General features: G+C 44.5%; 1 protein-coding gene across 1 annotated transcript in view; it reads left to right on the forward strand.

Moving 5' to 3' along the window:
• Positions 1-20,399, forward strand: part of MARF1 (meiosis regulator and mRNA stability factor 1) — a 2,255,654-nt gene that overhangs the window by 1,379,435 nt on the left and 855,820 nt on the right. The window contains exon 15 of the mRNA XM_044088896.1: positions 5,740-5,960. Coding sequence (XP_043944831.1) covers positions 5,740-5,960 — 221 coding nt within the window. The remainder of the gene's footprint in view (positions 1-5,739; positions 5,961-20,399) is intronic.

A 20,399-nucleotide genomic window follows, 5' to 3' on the forward strand; every position in this document is an offset into this window, starting at 1 on the left:
AGTGACAAACGCACACACCATCCTCAGACCTTCTCTGTTGCCAGATCTGAACTCCAGATCCAGTGTACGGTCTGACTCAAGTCGTTTTCGATTCTTCAGAATTCAGATAAGAGCCCCATTGGGGAATTTGACTTTTGCTACTGTCTTTGGTTATAGTTCATGTCATCCAAGAGGGACAATTGCCAGATTGGATGAAAAATTCCACACAAGGATAGGCACTTCCAGTGCCTGTTCTGCTTAGGCCCAAACCACGATCACAAAAACTACTGTATTTGTCAGGTCTTTGTCCCAAAGACTTTGAGTAGATTATCCTCTTTAGCTAGCAGAAAGCGCTATGGAGGGATCCTAGGGCTCGAAGCAGAGTCGATTTTGAAGGGGAAGGCCAAAAAGCAAAGGCCTGAACTTTCTGCTGTGGTTTTGGAAACAAACACCTCTCTTGAGGTGGAGAACACTCCAGAGACGCGTCTTCTTCACAGCTCAGATCTGCAGGCTGAGTCTGACGTCCAGGCCACCTTGGATCTGAGTATTAACACTTCCACAGAGGCTAAACAGACATCCATGTCAGATGTCCAAGACAAACCATGGCTCGTAATTACAGAAGGCCCTAAGGGGATTCCACAGATCCCTGTTAGGGAAGAGGTGGATTCCGACCTTATTGAATGGAGGCCTGCATGGGGCCCTTCTGCACTACATAAGATAGACATGCGTGAGAAAAAGAAATAAAACAAAAACCGCATTAGTCTCCACTAGCAGAACCTGCTAATGATTGGCCGCAATTCACTCAGGGCCTTTTCAGTGCCTTTATGTTGCTTAGGCCTCCTCCAGGTTTTACATCCCCACCACCCAGTACTCTCTGTCCACTAAAAAGAACTACGGAAGAGGATACATCGGAGGAAGGGGCATCTTCAGGGGATGAATCCCTGGCTTACTCTCCTCAGATCCCTACCCCCTTGATTAGGCCTCCCCAGAAGAGGAATCAAATGGTACAGACTCACCAATGGAAGACCTGTCATTTGAACTGACCTTAGCTAAGTTGAGAGACCACTTTAAATGGGATAGCACCTACGTATCTGAAGTACAAAAAAGATACTATGAGCTGTTACAGGTGGAATCACCTAGCCTATTAGCTATCCCTCCTGTCTTACCTGCCTTTCTTAATGCCTTTGCCTCAGCTTCACAGGCACCAGCTTCCCAGCCACCCTGCTCCCAAAAAAGCCAGACTGTTTCTACAAGGTCCAAGAGGACTTTAGCTTTCTCTTCAGATGTCCTTCTACAGACCCTTCTGTAATTTTTGTGGCTTCTGACAAGCCATTGAAATTGCCCTCTGCTGTCCTCTTAACCATCTGGTAAGACTAGCAGGAGCCTGGGTAGACTATGCCAAAAAGTATCCACTTCTACCATGCAAAGTATCCACTTCTACCATGCTAGCATTCAGGCCATAAATTACCAAGCTCGCTTTAGAAGTTATGTCCCAACTCTCTTCGTTAATTGCTGCCTTACCTGACTCGGAAAATAAAACTTTTGCTGCTTCTCAAGTAATATGTCACTCCATTAAATGCAGCTATGATGCTGCAGAGGCTTCCGCCAGAGCAGCTGTTTCTGGATCAGTATTAAGATTTTCTTGGCTAAGACTTCAGCCCTTACCTGAGGACATAAAAGCCGCACTTGTGGATGCTCCTCTAGACAATTCAGCCTTGTTTGGACCTGCATCTGCTAACCGGTTTAAATTATTGTAGGAAGATGGTAAGGAACTGCAGGAATTGAAACATTTTTCTTTCCCCAGTACCCAAGTTCCAAACAAATTACTCTGGAAAGCCTGTATTTGTGTGTAGACATTCCTGCCACACACAGCCTAGAACAAAAAAGAGTGACAGGAGACCACAACAGGCTAGGGGCCCCAGCGGCAACTCTGCCATCGAAGTGACCCTTTCCAGATAAGCAGTCCTCTCTTTGACTGCTTTCCCCATTCCATTCGCATCCCACTTTCCCAGCGCCTTCCCTATCAGCCTGGGAAAGCATAACCCAAGATGTCTGGGTCCTCTCAATTGTTCAAAAAGGGTACTTCATGGTGTGGGATCAACTACCCTCCTTCAGGAGCATCCCTCAACCTGCCCAGGGAATAGCTGCCTTTTTCCCAGAGGCTCTGTTAGAATTATTCAACCAAGGGACCATCCGGACTGTCTCCAAAACCAAATAGGCAAAGGATTTTTTTCCAGGTTGTTCCTGGTGCCCAGGAAGGAAGTTTGTTGGAGACCTGACCTTGTTCTTTCCCATCTCAATACCTTACTAAGAGTACTCACTTTCCACATGCTGACCCTCCAGACTCTTTTCCCACTCATTTCACCTCAAGCCTTCATGATGACCCTGGATATCAAAGATGCATATCAGCACATTCCAATCCATCCCATGTATCATCATGGCATTTTCAGTTCTGTGCCTTGCCCTTTGGGCTTTCTGCTGCACCAAGGGTCTTTACCAAATGCCTTGCTCCTGTTGTTGCTCATCACCTATTCCAGGGAGTACACATCTTCCTGTATGTGGATGACCTTCTCCTTCTAGCTACCTCTACAGAGGAGTTGGAACAAAATATTGCCATTACCATCAATCATCTATAAAATTTGGGGTTCACCAAACTTAAAATCAGTTCTCACCCCTTCATGGGATCAAATTTTCCTGTGCTGCAGGATACAGACAGGTCTCATGAGGGTCTGTCTTCCCCCACAAAAGGTACAGGGACCTTATCTCTTTCCAAAACATTCTCCTGGCTTACCACATCACAGCCAGACAGTTAATTAGGGTCTTAGGCCTTGTGGCATCCACCATTCCCATGCGTTCCTTAGCCAAACTCCACATGAGAAAACGGCAGTGGTATCTATAATCAGTTTGGATGCAACACCAACATCTCTTAGAATTCTCCATTCCCCCTCATCCCCTGTCTGAATAGGGAACTGCAGTGATGGAAACATCAACTGTCATGCAACCCAGGAATACCCTTGCGCTCTCCTGTTCCTCGTCAAGAGATCTGCACAAATGCCTCAGACTTAGGTTGGGGAGCAACCCCCAGCCACTTGAAAATACAAGGGATCTGGTCTCCCTCTCAATTGAAGGAACACATCAGTGTAAGGGAGATGAGGTTGCTGCTAGTGGCCATGCAGACTTTCTACCCCTTAGTCCAGCCAGGACATCTAAAAGTGTTTACACCGCAATATGACAGTACCCTGGTATGTCAAGATGCAGACTGGCTCTTCAGGCTTGGGAGCTGGCAGTAAAATTCCAGGTAACCTTTCACGCTGTGTACATCCCATTATATCTAAATTGTATGGCAGATTATCCGAGCAGGTCCCAAACACTATCCCACGAATGGATGCTTCAAAGGGTTGTTCCTAGACCTTGTCCACCATTGGGGTATTCCTCAAACAGACCTTTTTTGCCTCCCTCAAGAACAGACAACTTCCACAGTTTTGTGCCAGAGCGCCCCGTCCTCTAGTCTGGAAAATGGACACCCTTTCTTTCTCTTAGAAAGGATGTTTCTAGATGCATTCCCTCCCCTTCCCCCTCATACCAAAAATCCTGTCCTAAGATTCAGCAGGACAAACCAAAAATCTTGCTGGTGATTCCCTTTTGGCCAAGACAGCACTGGTTCACTGCCCTCCTGCATTTAGCCAAGGGAAATCACCACAAGTTAACTCAGAGTGGACCTCCTCACACAAGAGAAAGGGACCCTCATCCAGACCCACTTGGCAACTCTTCAATTGACCCTGTGGATGGTAGGGTACTAATTTGTTTCAGACACCTATTCTCTGAAGTCATGCTCACAGTCCTGCAGGAGGTCAGGAAACCAAATACCAGGAAAATCTTACTTAGCAAAATGGAAGAGATTTTCAATCTGGTGTCTGAAACAAAATCAGGACCCATTAACAGTGAAAATTCCCGATTTTGACTTATTTGTGTGAATTGCTCAATGCTGGCTTGGCTTACTCTTCAGTAAAACCTCATATTGCTTGTCTGCCTCTGTCTCCCCCCTTAGCTAGCAGATTTGAGGCAAAGCAATTTCTTAAAGGCATTGTACACATTAGGCCTCTCCAAGACCTTAACTTCTTTTTTTGGAAATGCTGAAACTCCCACCCGTCAAGACAGCTTCCTCAGCTTCTCTTCAGTACTGTTCCTGGAAAACTGTTACTCCTAGCCTTAACTTCAACCAGACAAGTGTCTGAGCTACAGGCCCTTATGGTATCTCCACCCTTTCTGGTCTTCCAGAAAAACAGGGTCTCCTTGCACACAAACCCCTCATTTATGCCTAAGGTAGTCAATGCCTTGTCTCTAAATTAGTACATACACTTACCTACCTTTATCCCTTCTCCGCAGAACTCTAGTGAGAGGGTTCTCCATACTTTAGATGTCCGCTAGCAACTTAGATTTTGTGTGGATAAGACAGAGGCTGTTAGATCAGCTTTTTGTTTCTTACCAACCCAGGTCTATGGGGCGGGCTGTGACCAAGCAGATTATTTCCTCCTGGATTTCAAAGACCGTTTCCTTCTGCTGCACTCACCAGGGTAAGACTCTTCATTCCCCTGTTAGGTCTCATTCCACCAGGGCTGTTATGTATCTGGGGCCTTTTTCTAGGGATTGGACACTAACTCAATTCTTGAAGCAGCTGCATGGACCTCAGTGCATACCTTCTCCAGACACTATAAGTTAGAGACCATTTCTAAATCTGGAGCAGGGTTTGCCAGAGCTATATTGCAGGGCTTCCTGGAAAGCTCCTTAGTTACTCCCTCTTCCCTTACTTCATGAGCTTTGGTTTTCTCCCTCATGTTATGAGTACTGCAACAGATAATTAGAAAGACATAAAATAGTTGTATAAAGTATTACCATAACGATAGATGTCCTCCTCTTCTCTGCAGTACTCTGTCCCTCCCTCCTCCTGGTATTCTTTTTGGGCAGTCAGTTCTGAGGATGTCACTTTTATGACTGACATTTGGTCTCAATCTACCATGCACCTTACAGTAGTGAAGTCTTTTGTATACTGGTTGCCTACAGTGGGGAATCCCTGATATTAGTACTGCAACAGAAGAGAAGGACATCTATCATTATGCTAAGATTTTACACAGCTATTCTTTAGATGTGTGGTTTAATAAGATTAGTGGAAACCAGCAAACTCTTGACTGTGGCCTTGAGTGGATTGGTGTTATGTGGTTTCGGTGACTGACAAAGTTAGCAAGTGAGGTTAGGAATGCCCATCCTGGAAGAGGGGGGGAGTTCAAGGTGAAGCTAAACATGTAATTTTTGTCCCCCTGGAGGAGGGGCTGAGATGTAAATGTGTAGCTTGGGGAAAGACATTAGGCTTACCAAGCCACCATTGTTTGTAGCCTTCCAAGATGAATGTACAGAGAGTGCAGTTTTGGGAAAGACATTGTAAGCCTCCATAGTGGTGCAGATCTCAGCTTCGCCAGTCAGGGAGTGGGGTTAGGCCTAAATACTGATAACCCTCAGAGTTAGGATATTGGTGAGGGCCATTGCCGGATGAAATCCCTGAGTAATGGAATAAATGTACTGTGCCCAGTAAGGGGAGGGACTCTTTGTCAGTATGCAGAAAAGCAAAAAGCAAATGGAGACTGAAAAATAGTACAATAAGTACCTTACATGAAATTAGTGTAGCAGTCTTTGTTCTATTTTCAAATGTTTTGACCTTTAAATTGCTAGGGCCTTAGAGTAAGCTATTTTTTTTCTTTTTGTTAGACCCTTGGCTACTTCGCAGTAAAAGTCCTGTGGGTAATCCTCAATTAATTCAATTCAGTCGAGAGGTGATCGATCTGTTGAAGAACCAGCCGTATTGTATCATGCCATTAAGCAAATTTATTCCTACCTACCACCACCACTTTGCAAAGCAGTGCCGTGTGTCTGATTATGGCTATTCCAAGTTAATGGAGTTGCTTGAAGCAGTGCCTCATGTCTTGCAGGTAAACTTATTTCCTTGTATTCGGTGTTTGGTGGAGCAGATGGTAATTGATATACCATGAAAATAAAGAATGTGCAGTTTATATGAAAATGGAAAAGTAACTTGATGTTACGTTGGGCATCTGAAGAAAATGACCGAGTCCTGTCACTTTGTGTTTAGCAGACTAGCATACAAGGCATCCTCCTACTCAATGCTGATGGATTTACTATACATCAGCAAATCAAATGGCACGAGATATGCTCAATCTAAGGATCTAAACCTCTTCTGCAGCAGTATTAACAAAATGTTTTGGAGGGATAGGTATATCTCAGAGGATACCATTGCTTGGAACAAATTCCCCAAGCTTAGCTTTGCCCATATTCAGACAAAAACTGGATCTGTGGATGGGGAATAAAACATTTTCCCAGCACTAACCCCTGTGCATATCCTAGATGCTTTATCCCATGCTTGGGTTCCCTCAAATTATTTATTACAGTACTAGGGGTAATATATAATTATTGACCATGGGACAGGTAAGACCAAGAAAGCACCAAAAGGGAAATTGGCTAGGCATAAAATGGCCCACAAGGACAGTTCACCTTATATTTGCTTTGAATCTGTAAAAGACAAGGATGCCCAGCTGTAGTTTAACGACTAAAACAGAGATTATTAACCTAATGCATGTTAACTTCTCTCTGCTGAGTTCATCAGCAGTGAGTGGTTGTGTAAGGTGGATGTTGCTTAGTATGCTATGTCAGTTTGCTTAGTATGTTTGGTCAGTCATGCAGTACTAACAGTATATTTAAGTAAATCACTGAAAAGCTTGTACATTGGTAGGTGCATGAGTTGAAATCTTGACACCCTGCTATGATACCAAAATACTTCAGTTCTTCTTTTAGAAAGGGCAGAATTAATACATCACTGTAACTCAGCAGATAGTTTGAGGTCAAGAAAAACATTTTATTTGAAGATGCAGCTGTTGAATACGTTTTGGCCAGTAAATTCTCAGGGTCTTCCATGGGAGCGTTGTCATATGAGTAAATTATAGTGTCTGGATTTTATTTACATTATTGGTGGATTCATATCTGTTAAACTCAGGGGTGTCCCATTGGCTAAGCACGATCACTGGTAGGCAAGAGGCTTCCTGTTGAATCCCATGCTAATGCTGTTGTAAACAGTTCTTTGCCAGCCAGTGTTGTATACCTCTGCCAAAAGTATGGTCTGGCTTACCTTATTTGCTTTGTCCAAGTGCTTATTTTCATCAGCTTTGAAGTTTGAACAAATTTCGACAAGTGTATCCTGCAGCAAGAGAATGGGGAATTCTGGTTTTCCTTTTGATACAGTTTGAGCTAAGCCTCCTTTGAATTTATCTGTTTTCTCTCTTTTTCGTTTGCTGCAAAAAAACAGTTGTCTTTTTTTTTTCTGCAAAACTCCGTCAAAATGTTAAAAAAAAAAATGCCTGGTTACACGCTGTATGGTTACATTCCTCATCATTCCAGTGGCTCTGTTTTCATTTTTATGAACATCTTTATCTAGGTGTACACATTAGTATAAAAGAAAAACTGTAATTTGCTGTTCATGTATTGTATGCTCTTCCTTTTTTAACAAGCATCTTTGTCTGGCACTGCATAAATTAAATTCCTTTCTTCATGTAAACTTCACTCCTTCCTCCTCCTGATGAATGTTATTGTGCATGTATTGTTCCCACAAATTCCATTTACTTCTGTGTAATTTGCTATATCCTTTTTGTAAGGATCCTACCTCCAGATGTTCTTCGTGTTTCACTGTTGCAGTCATCACACTTGGGTTATCTGCCTGCAGGTAGACCCTGAGTCGGCCCGAATACTAGAGTCTTGGGATTTCTGCGTCAGATGCTGTCGCCTCTTCCATGACGTCAGGGGTATAAAACATGCAGCCAATGCCATTGTCAGTCTTTCTTGCCAAGAAGGAGCCCGAAGCAGAAGCAGTTCGCAAGTGCCGGTCGTCCGCTACCTGAAATTTTCGTTTTTTCGAGTTTCAGTCTTCTAAACCTAAGTACCCCGTTGGGGGTTCTTTTTTCTTGCTCTAACTGATGTCCGAAAAATCAGCTGATGCCATAGCCTATCCAGTATCTATATTAATTAACTGCACCATAGCAGAGGCAAAAATTCCTACCATTTGGAAAACATCCTATGTAATCCCACTACATAAAGGAGGTTCCTCCACTGAATTCTCCAATTGCAGACCGATAGCTATACTTTCTCCACTAGCTAAGATTGTGGAAAAATGTATACGCAAACAACTCATGCACCACTTAATTCAGAATCACCTCATGGCCGATACCCAACATGGCTTCCGTCCACACCACAGCACAACCACAGCCTTACTAGCGTTCACCAGTACCATTAATAATTGTAACAATAATCAAATATCCTCATCCCTTTTCTTGGATCTTTCAAAAGCAGTTGATATGGTGGATCACCAACTTTTGATTCACACCCTGCAATCTTTCTGTCTAAATACCAGTGCCATTCAGTGGTTTAAATCTTACCTCAGTGGGAGGCAGCAGACTGTCCTCTGGCAGAACAAGCTGTCCAACCTATTACCCAACACCCTTGGAGTGCCACAAGGCTCCATATTAGGACCCGGACTGTTTTCCATCTTTATAAACAACCTATATACAGTCATCCCGAATGTTAGCTGTATCCAATACGCTGATAATTCCACCCCGATTTGCTCAGCCACATCTCCCTCAGAATTAAGGTCCATTACCAATCCACCTTTAATACTGTAGAAACCTGGCTCTCCAAACGTCGATTGTTGCTAAATCCCAAAAAAACTAAAATGCTGTTATTCTCTTCAACACAAAGGTCCACACCGTTTACCTTCACCATAAATGCAAAAGATGGCACAATAATCACCCCGACTCCTCTACTAAACTGTTAATTGATGACCTAAAATTTGACCTTCATGTAAACCCAAACGATCAAATCCATCAATAAAAAACTAGGGTCACTGTATAGAATAAAAGTCTTCCTAACCCCTCTGGCTATGGTTGCCATAGCTCGCTCCCACCTGCTTTCAACACTTTTATATGCATCCCCCCTTCTCTCTAATCTAAATAAAACTGTACTTAATAGACTCTCAATCTGTTACAACGACATTGCCAGGTTTGCCACTGGCCTACCTTTTAGAACACATCATTGCAATAACCTTAAACAGCTTGGGTGGCTAGAACTTCCCAGTCTAATCCAATATAACCTTTTGATTATGGCTAATAAAATCCTCTATTATCCAGATAACACACTAGCTCTTAAAAATATGATCACCCCCCCACAACAATCCAAGACTGCTCCGATCCTCAGACTACAAATTAAGACAACTAAAATTAGCAATGTAGCCAGTGACTCCCTCTTTGCAAACTCTGCAGGCAAAGCATGGAACCTCATTCCAGCTAACATTACTTTGCTCTCTTCCCTATCCCAATTCAAAGCTAAACTCGAACATCATCTGGCTTTGCCACTGTAACAAGCCTGGTTAATTCTCACCATGAATGTATATAATCTATTAATCAAATTACTGGTATCTCTCCCCCCCCCCCCCCCCGACTGTTACCAGGGGTAACTCGAACTTGTGATATTGTCCATTTCATGTCTGCTTATGTCATTTGTAAATATCTCATCTCGACTATGTCTTCTTTGTTATTACTTATCTGTCTATCTTGGTAATATGCCTTCTTTGTTATTACTCATCTGTTTACCTTGGAGCTTTTCTCCCCTGGCCTCCACTGAAAATGGACATTAATCCATTTGGACTATCCCGATCAACAAATGTAAAATAAATAAAATAAAATGTCTTGCCTGTGGAAAGCAAATACCTCAGAGATTTTCATTCTTACTGTGTCACCCTTTTAGGCCCAGACCACGACGTCCCTAGCTGTCAGTTTTGGGCCTTGTTTAACGCACGAACCATTCATTGTCTAGCTATTTTTGTAGCTAAATTCTTTCACACTTTTTCTCCATATTCTGAAATGGCTTTGGAAAGCCATCCGACTACCGATATTCCGAAAAAGCACAAAGACAGAGACAGACCGCATAGGTCAAAAACTGCCGAGGACGCTTTCATTAAGCTTGTCATGCCAGCCCATTGTTACTCAATGACGTGCCTTTGCAGCCCCTGATGCCCGCTTCTGCAGATTTGCAGGCTTCTGCTGAAACCCATTCGGAGTCCGTTATGCCGCGAGATGCTTCTTCGACTATGGAACCTGTGGATGTCTGTACCTTGGATTGGTCCGGAGCCACTGTGCATGCACCGGCTTCTGAGGGTGTATTCCAACCTACCGATATTCATATTAAACTGACAAATTCATTTCCAACTAAAACTGCCAAGTTTCTCAGGCCCAGAGTTCGCACTACGCCTAGAAACCTGACGTCCAAAGTGCATGCTCATCCTCCCATGCCACAAAAACAAATACTTAGAATGGCTAAAGACCTTATTACTCTAATTAGGTGAAGCCAGCCTTCCCCTGCCAAATGACAAAGAATTGAATTTCCTTCTGATTCTACAGACCCAGGAGTCTGATGACTGTGACCCTTCTGATTACCAGGACATACCCTTTATCTATCTATGAGGATTCAGATGCAGAGGAATCCATTCCCTCTGCCTCCCCTCCGATGATTTCTCTTTTGGTGAAACCTTGCATACCTTAAGAGAGCATTTCCGCTGGGAATGCCAGAACTCTCCTCAGTCCAAAAAGAGACTCAGGGAAGTTTTAGATTTGCCTCAGCACAGACCTCTAGCTATACCCCCTGTCCTGGATATTGTAGACTGTCTTCTTGGAGTCCAGTCTTACTCCTGAAACTTTACCACCAGCTCCTAGAAAACATGGCAGGTACTACAGAGTACCTGATTCTCACAAATTTCTCTCTAAGAATCCTACTGCGCATCCAGAGACCATTTCCCAGGGACCTAAAGGCATTAAAGCTACTACAGCCAAAAACCCTACCCCTTCAGACAGGGATTCTAGAGCTTTAGACTGATGTGGTAAGAAGGTATATACCTCTGCAACTCTTGCCATCAGGGCTTTGAATTGCCAGTTTCACATGTTGAAGTACCAGCAACATATTATGGAACTAATTAAAAAATGGTGTAACTTCCAGATTGTGCAGCCACCTAGATTCAGTAGGCATTCGCTTCAAAAAAACTGGTCCTTTCCAGTCCCTCTCAGGCCTTCTCAGTCCAAACCTAGGGGAAACAGACCAGAAAGGCCACAGAAGTACCTCACAAAGAGGATTACTGGACTCAAACAAATGCCCTACACTGACCGCCTCAAAAAACTTCAGCTTTACTCTGTAGCATATCGCCTACTCAGTGGTGATCTCTGCCTAACATATAAAGCGATGTCAAACCCAGAGCTGTTGGACATGCTACACCTAAAGAAATCCCAATCCCTCTGAGCTACACACTCTAGGGGACCTAAACCTTGTCACCACAAAAAACTGGACATGCTGGAGGGATAGATTCTTATCCCAGAGACTTCCTATACTCTGGAAGAGGCTACCCATCTATGTCAAGCCAAGTTCTTCATTAGCACTCTTCAAGAAAAATCTTGATGAGTGGATGGGAAATAGGAAATGCACCCCGGGGATCACTTCTGTGTCTCTGCTCGTCAGTGGCACAGGAAAATAATTTTCTTGGGTGGCGTAAGCCAGGGAACCTTGTTGGCTAGGCTTGCATAGGCCCTTGGGGCGATAGCCCTAGTACCTACCTGTGAACCAAGACTACAGTCTCAGGGTATGCAGAGATCTAAACAATGGAGTGTTTCCACCTTAAAACCAGGGAGTGGTAAGCCAGATGGAAAAAGTTCACAATGACTTTCCAGTTATCCTTCCCAGCCATGCCCAAGTCCTTGGGTCCCTAGGAGGAAAACTCGCATTTCATGCAAAAAACTGGATGTCCATTACTCAGGACTGATGGGTTCTAAACATTATATCCCAGGGATACAGATTCTACTTCCACTCACTGCCAACACCAAGCGGGTTGCCAGACCTTCCTCCAAACCAGTGGGCAGAGGCTCAAAAACAAGTACTTTCCCTTCTCCATATCAGGGCTATTCAACCTGTTCCAGTAGAACAAAGGGGACAGGGTTTCTACTCCAGACTGTTCTGGTGCCCAGAAAAGAGAGCTCTTGGTGCCCTATCATGGATCCATCAATTCTCAACACCTTTCTGGTGGTCCCAAAATTCAAAATGCTTACACTGCAACAGCTTCTTCCTATGCTAGGCAAGGATGCCTGGTTAGTCACCCTAGACTTAAAAGAAAAGTATCTGCACATCCCCATAAGGGAGTCTTGCAGGAAATATGTACGTTTCAGGACAGGCTCTGTGCACTATCCTTTCTCTGCACTTCCCTTTGGCTTATCTACTGCACCCAGAGTATTCAAAAAATGCCTGGCTCCAGCCATTGCATACTGCAGGCAGAGAAATATTCAAATCTACCCATACTTGGACGATTGCCTGATTCAGGCAGACAGTCAGGAATTGCTACTTCAGCACCTGGCATTTGTAAAAAGACTTAGAACTTCACTGGGATACACCATCAATGAAAAGAAATCACAACTGGTGCCCAGCCAACAAATTGTTTTCCTGGGAGCAAGTTTAAACACAACTTCGCAGATGGCATTCCTCATTCCAGAAAAGCAGGTCCATCTGACAAACTATTTCAAACTAATGGGCAACAAATCCCAGCTATCTGCAAGGAAAATGCTACAAGCCCTAGGGTTGATAACCTCATGCATTCTTCTAATTCCATATGCAAGACTGTGTATGAGGAAACTTCAGTGGTACTTAAAATTTCTCGGGTGTCAACATTCTCAGGACCTGGAAATGGTGATTCCTATCGGACCTTGTCTAAGGGCAGAGTTCCTTTGGTGGGCAGAAGCATGCAACCACAACAAGGGACTTCCTTTCACTCAACCCCTCACCGCCCAAACCCTGACAACAGACACATCAGACTATGCATGGGGGGCTCACATGGCAGGCAAATGTATTCAAGGCAAATGGAGCCCATAACAAATCCCTCTGCTTATCAATCAAAAAGAGATGCTAGCTGTACAGAATGCTCTGACGGTCTTCAAATACCTTATCCTTCCAGGACAGCTCCTGATAAAGACAGACAACATCACAGTTATGTGGTACATAAACAAGCAGGGTGGGACTCATTCTTACCCATTCTGCAGGTTAGCCAAGGCTCTATGGAACACAGCCTTGTGCATCCAAGTGCACCTACAAGCTCAATTCCTGCCAGGCAAGCAAAATTCACTGGCAGATGACTTAAGCAGAAATCTACTGGACCCTCACGAGTGGAAGCTGGAACCCAACTTATTCCAACTTCTAACCTAGAGGTGGGGAACTCCGGAGGTGGATCTTTTTGCCCCCCCCCCAAACCACCAGTTGAACAAATTTTGCACCAGGAACCCTCACAGCAGAGCCTGGAAGGTGGACGCCCTATCCTTTACATGGGAAAACCTCAATTTATGCCTTTCCTCCTCTGCCCCTCTTCTCAAAAGTAGTATTCGATCAAACAGGACAGGCCAAGGGCAATCCTTATTGCGCCAGACTGGCCATGCAAGTACTGGTACCCACTCCTACGCAGTCTGACAGCAGTGCCACCCTGGCACCTATATCAGACACCTTTTCTGCTGTCTCAGCAGGAGGGACAGATTTTGCATCAACAGCTGCAAACCCTAAACCTTGCAGCCTGGCTTATCCCATGAATACACCACCAGCATCCCTCAGCAAACAGGCGCTGGACGTCATCCTTGAGGCCAGAAGGCCTAGTACTAGGAAATTGTATGCTGAAAAGTGGAAAGGATATTGTTGTTGTCCATCTCAAGGAAAGGACACAGCTGTGCCCAACTTGCCTCAAATCCTTTATTACTTAGCAGAGCTGCTCCACAGAGGCTTATCCTTCTCATCCATTAAAATTCATGCCTCTATCTCAGCTCATTATAATACGGAACCTCCTCTCTCTTCTCACCCTCTCATCAAGCAGTTCCTAAGAGGAGCTAACAATTTAAGGTCCCCTAGGAGAGCTCCCACCCCTGCCTGGGACCTCAACTTTGTACTGGAAAAGCTCACACTTCCCCCTTTTGAACCTGCTGCTTCAGCAGAGTTAAAATTCCTCTCTTGGAAAACAGCATTACTTCTAGCTATTACTTCAGCAAGAAGAGTGTCCGAGTTACAGGCACTAATGACGGTAGATCCCTTCGTTATTTTCCATGCTGACAGGGTTTCCCTCAGGACTAACCCTTCCTTTATGCCCAAAGTTGTATCCAGTGTGGCTTTAAACCAATCCATCCATTTACCAACCTTTTTTCCTAATCCTCAGAATAGAGGGGAAAGGATACTGCACTCCTTGGACGTGCACAGACAGCTCAGATTCTGCCTTGACAGGACTAAGCCTTTCAGAAAATCTGACCAGCTACGAGTCAGCTTTGCTACAGGGGCAGAGGGCAAGGCCATTTTGAAGCAAACCATTTTAAAATGGATAACACACTGCATCCATTTCTGCTACAAGCACCGTGGAAACCTTACCCCTCTGGGGATCAGAACTCATTCCACTAGAGCTACTTCAACGTCTACAGCATTTCTCAGGGGGGTCTCCACCAGGGACATCCTGGAAGCTGCAGCCTGGAGCTCTGTACACACCTTCACCAAGCATTACCACTTGTATCTATTTTTTCTAAATCCAGAGCTGGATTTGCTACAGCAGTCTTACAAGGCCTGCTAGCCAGCCCCAACACTTCTTGACTGCCTCCGCCCTTCCTTAGCTTTGGGAATTAACCCAAGTGTGATGACTGCAGCATTGAAACACGAAGAACATAGTACAGTTGTGTACACTTACCATAAATGTAGATGTCCCGAGTGTGTTCACTGTCGCAGTCCTGGTTTCCCTCCCGCCAGCCCCCTGGCTTTCTCTATCCTTTTTACCTATCCTCTTTATGGCCATCTTTTATGGCAGGGATATTTACTTTTTACTGGAGGTGGTCCGCACCATGTAATAGCTTCCTATTTTGGGGGCTGCTGACATCTAGGGCAAGAAAAACTGATGTAATGGTGTTGGCTGCACGTTTTATACCCCTGATGACCTGACGTCATGGAAGAGACGACAGCATCCGATGCAGAAATCCCAAGACTGTGGTATTTGGGCCGACTGAGGGCTACCTGCAGGCAGATAACCCAAGTGTGATGACTGCAACAGTGAATATATTCGAACATCTACATTTATGGTAAGTGTACACAACTGTACTTTCTTAACACTGTCAGAATACCTCCAGTTGTCTTATTGCCTTCACAATATTCAGTGCTTACGGTTGGTGTACATTTATTTCCTTTTTTCTGGTATTTACTTTTTTTTAGCAGCCCCGTAGCATTAAACTTTGCAAGGCCTTACTATGTCTAAGCAATTCAGAATGTGTCCCAACTCAGAAGAATTTATTTTATTTATTTCACATTTATTAACGGAGTTAGTCCAACTGAGTTTGCAAACAAACCTATTTTCAGTGGAGACCCAAAGGGATAAGGCCCAACAAACAAGTAACGATCAAGCAACGATATGCAAATATTAAATAATCACAATACCATATAATGGTAAAAATGAAAAGGCTTTAACTATCGGCATTGCATTGATAGTAAGCAACCCATTTTCAGTGGTGACACAAGGGGAAAGAGCCCCAGCAAACAAAAGCAAAGATAAACATACAGGACAAAAACTATTAAAAATAACAATGCAAATATGAGATTAATTATAACGAGAAAAACAAAAGAAAAAATTATTAACATTAAGGGTTGCAGCAAGAGCAGTGGTCTAAAATTTACTACATATGAGAGTAAAAACAAAAAGATAATGGTTGTTCAAAATAAGGACAATGTATAGACATTGATAGGAAGTGGGGGGGGCATATAGTGTGGAGAATGGAGGGGGGAGAGAAAGAAGGGGGCTATAGTCAGACTATAGTAGTAGAGCTGAGGGTTTAGGAGATTAGTTTAAGCAGCAGTTACTAACAGTGAAAGAAAATTGGGAGATGCAACAGGTTATACATTATGACAGACTAAGACTATGTGTGGTCAAGGCAACGGCATAATTTCAAGTTTAGTAGGTGGGATTTAAGCTCCTTTTTAAAACCGGGAAAGGAAAGGTTGGATCTAATATGGAGAGGGAGTTTGTTCCAATTTAGTGAGACAGAGTGTTTGTAAACTAATTTGCCAATATTCCTTTTGGGTTAATAAACTGAGAGAAGATGCTGATCAGAATTGTTTTCAATGATTTGCTCCCCCCAACATTTCTGACAAAACACTAAGGAATTTTTAAATCTGCCAACTCCTTACCTTCCCAGAACACACACACACTGATTTACCTCTTTTTCCCATTACACCTCCAGCATTTGCCCTTTACCTGAGGAAAAAATTCTCTGATGTCTGCTTGGGGTATAAAAATATCTATGTAAATGCTTCCAAGCAAAATTCCTAAACCTCCTTAACCTCAATTTGTTACATACTTGGGAGCCATACAGATGTCTCTCCATTGTTCTTTGATAAACTTCCTTTCTAGTTTCTTTTCCCAATCTTTTCTAACTGCCACTGTTTGTTTCTTACAGTTCTCATTCAGTGATGTTCTTCGTGTTTCACTGTTGCAGTCATCACCTGTGGGTTATCACTGCTGTGGTAGCCCTCGGTTGGTCTGAATACCAGAGTCAATGTTTTTGTGCACTGACTGCCATCGCCTGTAGTCTGACGTCAGGTCGTCAGTGCTATAAAGCAAGGCAGCCGACGTCATTACATCAGTCTTTCTTGCCATGGAGCCCGTAGCAGAAGCATTTTGGACGAGTGCCGGTCAGTTATTACCAGAAGTTGAATTTCAGCAGAAAACGTCTAAAGCGAAGTACGTAGTTGGGGACCCTTTTTTCTTGCTCTAACTGATGTCCGAAAAAGTTAAAAATTGTCTCGCCTGTGGAAAGCAGATCTCACACTGAGACTTTTACTGCATCACTTGTTTAGGCCCAGACCACGATGTCCCTTGTTGCCGGTTCTGTGCCCTCTTTAATGCGAGAACCGTTCGCCTTAGAGCTCTTTTTGTAGACAATTATTTCTTGTTCCGTCTTTGAATTTCGATATGGCGTCTGTCAGCCAAAAATCTGTCGACATTCTGAAAAAATGTAGAGTTCAAGATAGAGATAGGCCATACAAGGCTAAGCCTTCCGACGATGCTACCGCTAAGCAAAAGTAGTCAGTTCTCCGGAATTCAGTGAGGTGCTTTTGCAGCCCCTGATGCCCGACTCGCTTTCTACACAGGCCTCTGCCAAGATCCTTTCAGAGTCCAGTAAGCCACAGAAATCCACTTCGTCTTCCGAGCCTTTGGCTGTCTCTGCCTCTGTTGGGTCCTCAGCCATGACGCAGGCACTGGCTTCTGATTAGGCCTTTCGCACTACCGATTCTAGACAAAAAACGACGTCTTCACATCTGACTACCGCTTCTCAGAGACAAATGGATTCTCTCAGGCGTAGAAGCTAGGCCACTTCTAGGAAATCTGTTTCTAGCCACTATCTTGCTACTGCTCCCCCACCCCAAGCTCAAATGCTTAAAATGGCGGAGGATGTCATCTCCCTTATCTGAGGTACTCAGCCCTCCCCCTTCCAAAAAAAGGAAAAGGCATCCTTCTCCAGAAATTGACAGAGTCTGAGGAATCTGATTGTTCTGCTTTTGAAGAGGAGCAGTAGCCCTTAATTGTTTGATTCAGATGCAGAAGAATCCATCCCTTCTGCCTCCCTTCCAGGGGACCTCTCCTTTGGGGAAACCCTTCACTCCCTCAGGGAACATTTTCAGTGGGAATCCCAAGACTTCACAGTCAAACAACTTAGAGAGATTTTGGTCCTGCCCCAGCACCAGACCCCTGGCCACCCCTCCTGTTTTGGAAGTGGTGAGTGATGTTTTCCGTGAATCCAGCTTAGCCTCTGATGACCTGCCTCCTGCACCAACTAAACCTGACGGGTACTACAGAGTACCAGATTCTCACAAATATGTGTACAGGAATCCTGCTGCAGACCCTGAGGTCATTATACAGGGACCCGAAGGAGCTTAGACTAGTTCTGCCAGGAATCCTCTTCCTTCTGACAAAGACTCCAGAGCTCTGGACAGATGGGGTAAGAAAGTATACACACCTGCAAACTTGGATATCAGAGCACTCAATTGTCAGTTCCATATGTTAAAATATCAACAACACACTTTGGAACAATTAAAATAGAAGATTGCTACCTCTCCTGACTGTGCCATCTCAAAAGAGCTGGCAGAATTACTACAGTCTGCTTGTCAAGTGGCCAAACACTCATTACAATGTGGATATGACGCCCTAGAAGCCTTTAACAGGGCAGCAGTGACAGGATCTGTTATTAGGAGACATGCATGGCTGAAGGAGCAACTTCTTCCTGATCATGTCAAGTCTAAACTTATTGATGCACCCCTAGATAAGGAACGCCTGTTGGGGAAAAAGCAGAAGAGGTGCTTAAAAAGATGGAAGACGAAGCAAAATCTGTGCAAACAGTAAAAGATTTCTTTTAAGTTCAATCTCCCAGATTCAGGAAGAACTTTCCCTCTAAGCACCAGGCCTTCCCTGCACCTAGCAGACAGGGCCAGTGTAAGCCCCGCAGGGACAGGCCATCTAGGCCCCTATCCCAGGGCCAGCAAAGAAGCAAACAGTGTACCACTTCCATCTCTAAGGCAGGGAATTCTAATCCAAGCTTCTATGGCAAGCACTCACAGTGACTCTCACTCCCCCCTCTGCCCTCCTTTCACTCATCAAAAACTAGGAAGAAGGCTCACCCACTTCAAGGACAATTGGGTCTCTCTAACCAAGGAACAATGGGTATTAAAAATAATTTCTCAGGAATACAGATTCTCCTTCAGCGAATTCCCTGTTCCAAGAGGGTACCCAAACCTCCCCCCAAACCAGTGGGCAAAGGCATTGAAACCGGTCCAAACTCAAATATCCCAGGGGGCAATAGAACCTGTCCCTCCCGATCAAACAGGAAAAGGTTTTTACTCCACAGACTATTCCTTGTTCCCAGCAAAGAGGGAACTTGGCGCCCCATCCTGGATCTATCCAAACTGAGCACCTCCTTTGTGGTCTCCAGATTCACAATGCTAACCTTGCAGCAGCTCCTGCCTATGCTCACACAAAATGTATGACTTGTGATACTAGACCTAAAAGATGCCTACCTCTCCATCAGGGAATCGTGCAAAACATTCCTGCGCTTCAGAGCAGGCTCTCAACACTTTCAGTTCTCTGCATTGCCCTTTGGATTATCTACTGCTCTGAGTATTCACCAAATGCTTGGCCCCGGCTATAGCATTCTGCAGACAGAGAAATATACAGATTTACCCTTTCCTGGACGATTGCCTCATTCAGGCAGAGTGCAAAGAAAGGTTGCTCCAGGACCTTCTCTTTGTCAAATCACTCCTAACTTCCCTAGGGTTCACCATCTACGAGAAGAAATCAAAGCAAACCCCCACCAGAAAAACTGTTTTCCTGGGAGCTGTGCTAGACACAGCAACCCAAATGGCCTTCCTATCCCCAGAAAAGGAGAGCTTCCTGCCTCTCTACTTCACCCAGCTGGCTTCCAGAAGTCACCTCACTGCGAGGAAGTTTCTGCAAGCCCTGAGATACATGGCATCTTGCATCCTTCTCATCCCTCTTGCCAGGCTTCACATGAGAAAACTTCAGTGGTACTTAAAGAACCTTTGGTGTCAACACTCTTAGTGCCTAGAGTTCACTCTCCCTCTGATCCCATGTATAATGGCCGAATTTCTCTGGTAGGCAGAGGCCTGTGCCATGAACAAGGGTCTTCCCTTCATCCTCTGCCCTTCCGGCCAGACCATCACCGACTCCTCAGACATTGCTTGGGGCACTCCCCTAGCAGGCAGGTATACCCAAGGCCTTTGTGATGCCCAGAAACTTCACTTGCACATCAACCAGAAAGAAATGATGGCAGTGCAAAAGGCTCTGACTTTCTTCCAAACCCATCTCAAGCCAGGGGTCCTCCTTATAAAAACAGACAACACCACAGTAATGTGGTACATCAACAAGCAGAGGGGCACTCAATCTTACCCCCTGTGCTGATTAGCCATGAGTCTCTGGCTTACAGCCACCTCCATGGGGCTACACCTAATTGCCAAATACTTACCAGGGATCAACAACACACTGGCGGACCACCCAAGCAGAAACTTACTGGACCCCCACAAATGGCAGCTTTACAAAGAAATCTTTCTGCAAATCATCCAGGAGTGGGGGACCGCAAAAGTGGACCTCTTTGCCTCGCACCTTAACCACCAGCTGCGTAAGTTCTGTACCAGGTAGTATCACCTCTTAGCATGGAAAGTGGATGCCTAGACCTTCCCCTGGAGCTCTCTTTTTGTACACATATCCTCCT

The sequence above is a fragment of the Protopterus annectens genome, chromosome 12.part0 (genome assembly GCF_019279795.1).
Source record: "Protopterus annectens isolate FY-2018-M chromosome 12.part0, PAN1.0, whole genome shotgun sequence".
Classification (NCBI taxonomy): Eukaryota; Metazoa; Chordata; order Ceratodontiformes; family Protopteridae; genus Protopterus; species Protopterus annectens.